This window comes from Ceratina calcarata, unplaced genomic scaffold (genome assembly GCF_001652005.2).
Source record: "Ceratina calcarata isolate Rehan_Ccalc_2016 unplaced genomic scaffold, ASM165200v1 scaffold7.2, whole genome shotgun sequence".
NCBI lineage: Eukaryota > Metazoa > Arthropoda > Insecta > Hymenoptera > Apidae > Ceratina > Ceratina calcarata.
Window position 1 is genome coordinate 317,755 of NW_017178268.1, and position 3,142 is coordinate 320,896.

At 36.0% G+C, this 3,142-nt stretch overlaps 1 protein-coding gene across 1 annotated transcript in view; it reads left to right on the forward strand.

The window, feature by feature from the left end:
* Positions 1-3,142, forward strand: part of LOC108630144 (acyl-CoA Delta(11) desaturase) — a 21,124-nt gene that overhangs the window by 13,948 nt on the left and 4,034 nt on the right. The window contains 3 exon segments of the mRNA XM_085342327.1: positions 1,080-1,294; positions 1,412-1,542; positions 2,730-2,969. Of these exon segments, the coding sequence (XP_085198453.1) occupies positions 1,093-1,294; positions 1,412-1,542; positions 2,730-2,969 (573 nt within the window). The 5' untranslated portion in view covers positions 1,080-1,092.

The window sequence follows — 3,142 nt, forward strand, 5'->3', positions numbered from 1 at the left end:
TTAAGTACTCAATAATTTATCTTCATCTATGACAAGACTGGTTATGTATAAATCTGCGAGTTTGCGGAAATATCAATATCTTAGAGGTGTCTATAAGAAATCCTCGGTGTCATTTCCTCGATGATAGTTCTAGATTGTGCTAATTGCGATGCATGCATCAATACACAAGATTTATGTTATTAAACTGCCGACTTTATGCATTTATGAAATAATTAAATGTGCTGAAAGTATAGACTTCCCAGATGATGCCTAAATGATAGAAGACATTGCAATCTGACACAGATTCTTTTAAATGGCTACCTCTAAGCTTCCATGTTGCATAATACTGTCTAGTTATTACATAATTCAAAGTATATGTAATAACGAAATCATGCTAATGATTTAAGATATTTATTTACGAGATCTATACACGTTAGCTTGCTTATGATTATCTCCTCCAATTGCAATTTATTTTCATGCAGCACTGCTCAAGCAGGCTTTCTTAGTTTTAAGAAGAAGAATTGTAATAGACACGGTTTTGTTGCTGAAATAATTTGTCATTAGTAAAAATAATATTTACTTCGTACATTAACATAAATGTTTATTACTACAAGCTAATTTCGCATGCAGACATAGATAATGTGAAATATTCTCTCTTTATCTCTAACGCTCTCCATTAGTTAGTCAGTCGCTTTATAATTAGATCTAAGTATTTTCTATATACAGGGTGTAAAGAGTGTTAGAGCCGGAAATGGAAATTGCCGATCCTTGCCGCTCGCAGGTAGAACAGGTGGTCGGAAAATTGTGGACTGAAAAGTGAGAGTGACCTGCGAACGGCAAGAATCGACAGGATGACTCATTGACCGTGACCCATCTTCCTCGTAGCAGGTATACTTGCGGATGACTGGGAAAGTCTAATCTGTACTCTGTACTGATTTTCCAGTCCTTTTAAATTCAATGTTCATTCTTCAGCTCTCATTTCACGAACTCGTCATTTCAGTTGAAGGGGTTAATCAATTTTTTCCCGAGGATATGCGATATTTATTATTAAATATCGATCAGATTTGTTATTTTTTTATGGTATCTTCGTTTGGTTTTAGAAGTGAGGGCGAAATGGCGCCTAACATTACTAATGCCCCAGTGTTGAACGAAGAGGAGTCTACCCAGGATGCTACACATCTCAAGGCAGCCAAAACACCGTACAAAAGGGAAATCGTCTGGAGGAACGTGATTGCGTTCTCCTACCTTCATCTGAGCGCTCTTTACGGAGTATACCTCATGTTCACTTCAGCGAAGTTGCTGACAACCGCCTTCGGTGAGTCGCACACGTCAATTTTTATTAGTGCAACATTGATCAATCGTAATTATTATGATTAAACATATCGTGCATTAATTTTAATCAGTATCATAAATCTTTTCATTTTTCTTCTAGCCTTCATCTTGTATATTCTGGGCGGATTGGGAATCACAGCTGGAGCCCACAGATTATGGGCGCATAGATCGTACAAAGCGAAATGGCCACTTCAGTTATTCCTGACTTTCTGCAACACCATTGCTTTCCAAGTAAGTACGATTAATTCGCTTACATATTAACCAAGTCGGCAGCTCTTCGCATAATTAAACGAATTTGAATTAACTTCACACCATGTCCGACCGATCATCATTATTGGACTTTGTTACACTTGCTCGTAAGGAGATTCCATTTATTTTTATTTCACTTATATTACTATTTGTTATTCAAACGAAATGTAAAAATAGCGATCACGCTAGACGTGACGGAAAATAAGTAAATCGAAATTATCATACAGACCTCGTTCGACCTTTGAATCACCGTATCAGGCCAGACAAATTGTGGAATTTTAATCATGCCAATTACAGCTCTTCGTTTATCGGACGCCTTCTGATTACTTTCGCAATTAATATCCTATTTTTCCCACGTGACACTTATAAATTTTATAAGAACAAAACTTACTTTGTCATATTTTTGAAGTTGTGATCGTTGTCTAAACAAAACTAAAGTATAGGCGTCAATTAAATAAACGATATGTATTAAATCATTCAAAATGACTGGTTGTTAATGTAGAAACGCATATAAAAAATATACAGTAAGCGAAGTCAAGGGAAGTTTAGTGATAAAACAAGAAACCATTAATGGGTACTTATTGTTGAGTAGAGTCCCGATTAAGGTAATTGTTGCACGACAATTTATTCAAGATAAGTAAAATACAAGACTACTGCAGAAAAAACTGGGTGTTATGCAGTGAAGTGCAAAATTAAGTACTTCCGAAAATTATACACTCGTGTGTATCGGCTTTTAAGAGTTGAACGTTACCACAACTCCAGCTTCTTATCGTCGGGGTAAGATAATATTTAGATAATATAAACGATAATATTTAGAATACTATGACTCAGTAAATGATCAAATAATTTCAAAAAATGTATGTACTTCATTACCGTCTATATTTGTTTCGTCACAGTTTTCACGTATTTATCATTACTCGAGAAAGATATTTTTCATGCCAGTGCCATTACTCCAATGTTGAACTACGGTAAAATTTGCGAATCTTGACTGACGATATTTCGAAAACGAAATAGTCAGTCGATCCAGAATTTTTCACACATACCTATATTGATTTCGTACAAAATTTCATACAATTTTCAAGACTTCAGATTTGGGCAACAACCACCTTAAGCCAGTCATTCGATTGTAAGCAACCCTATTTCTTATATTTTTCTTCGCGTTTGTTTAGGACGCGGCAATCGATTGGGCCAGGGATCACAGGCTTCACCATAAATACAGCGAGACTGACGCGGACCCTCACAACGCGACAAGGGGATTCTTCTTCGCTCATGTGGGCTGGCTGTTGTGCAGAAAGCATCCTGATATCAAAGAGAAGGGCAAAGGAATCGATCTCAGCGATTTGCAAGCAAATCCTATCTTGGCGTTCCAGAAAAGGTAAGCCATTTGTCTTCCATCAATTTCTCCCTCTGTTATCATTAAACCTACCATGCACCGGTCAAATGACAATTTTTAAATTCTTTTATAAAAAGATAAAAAGAATACGAAAATTGTTTTGCCATATTATTCAAACTGCTACCAAATTAAAGTACCAGAACCAACACTAAGTTGCACTCAAATGAAAAAAAAAATATAAACCAGAAA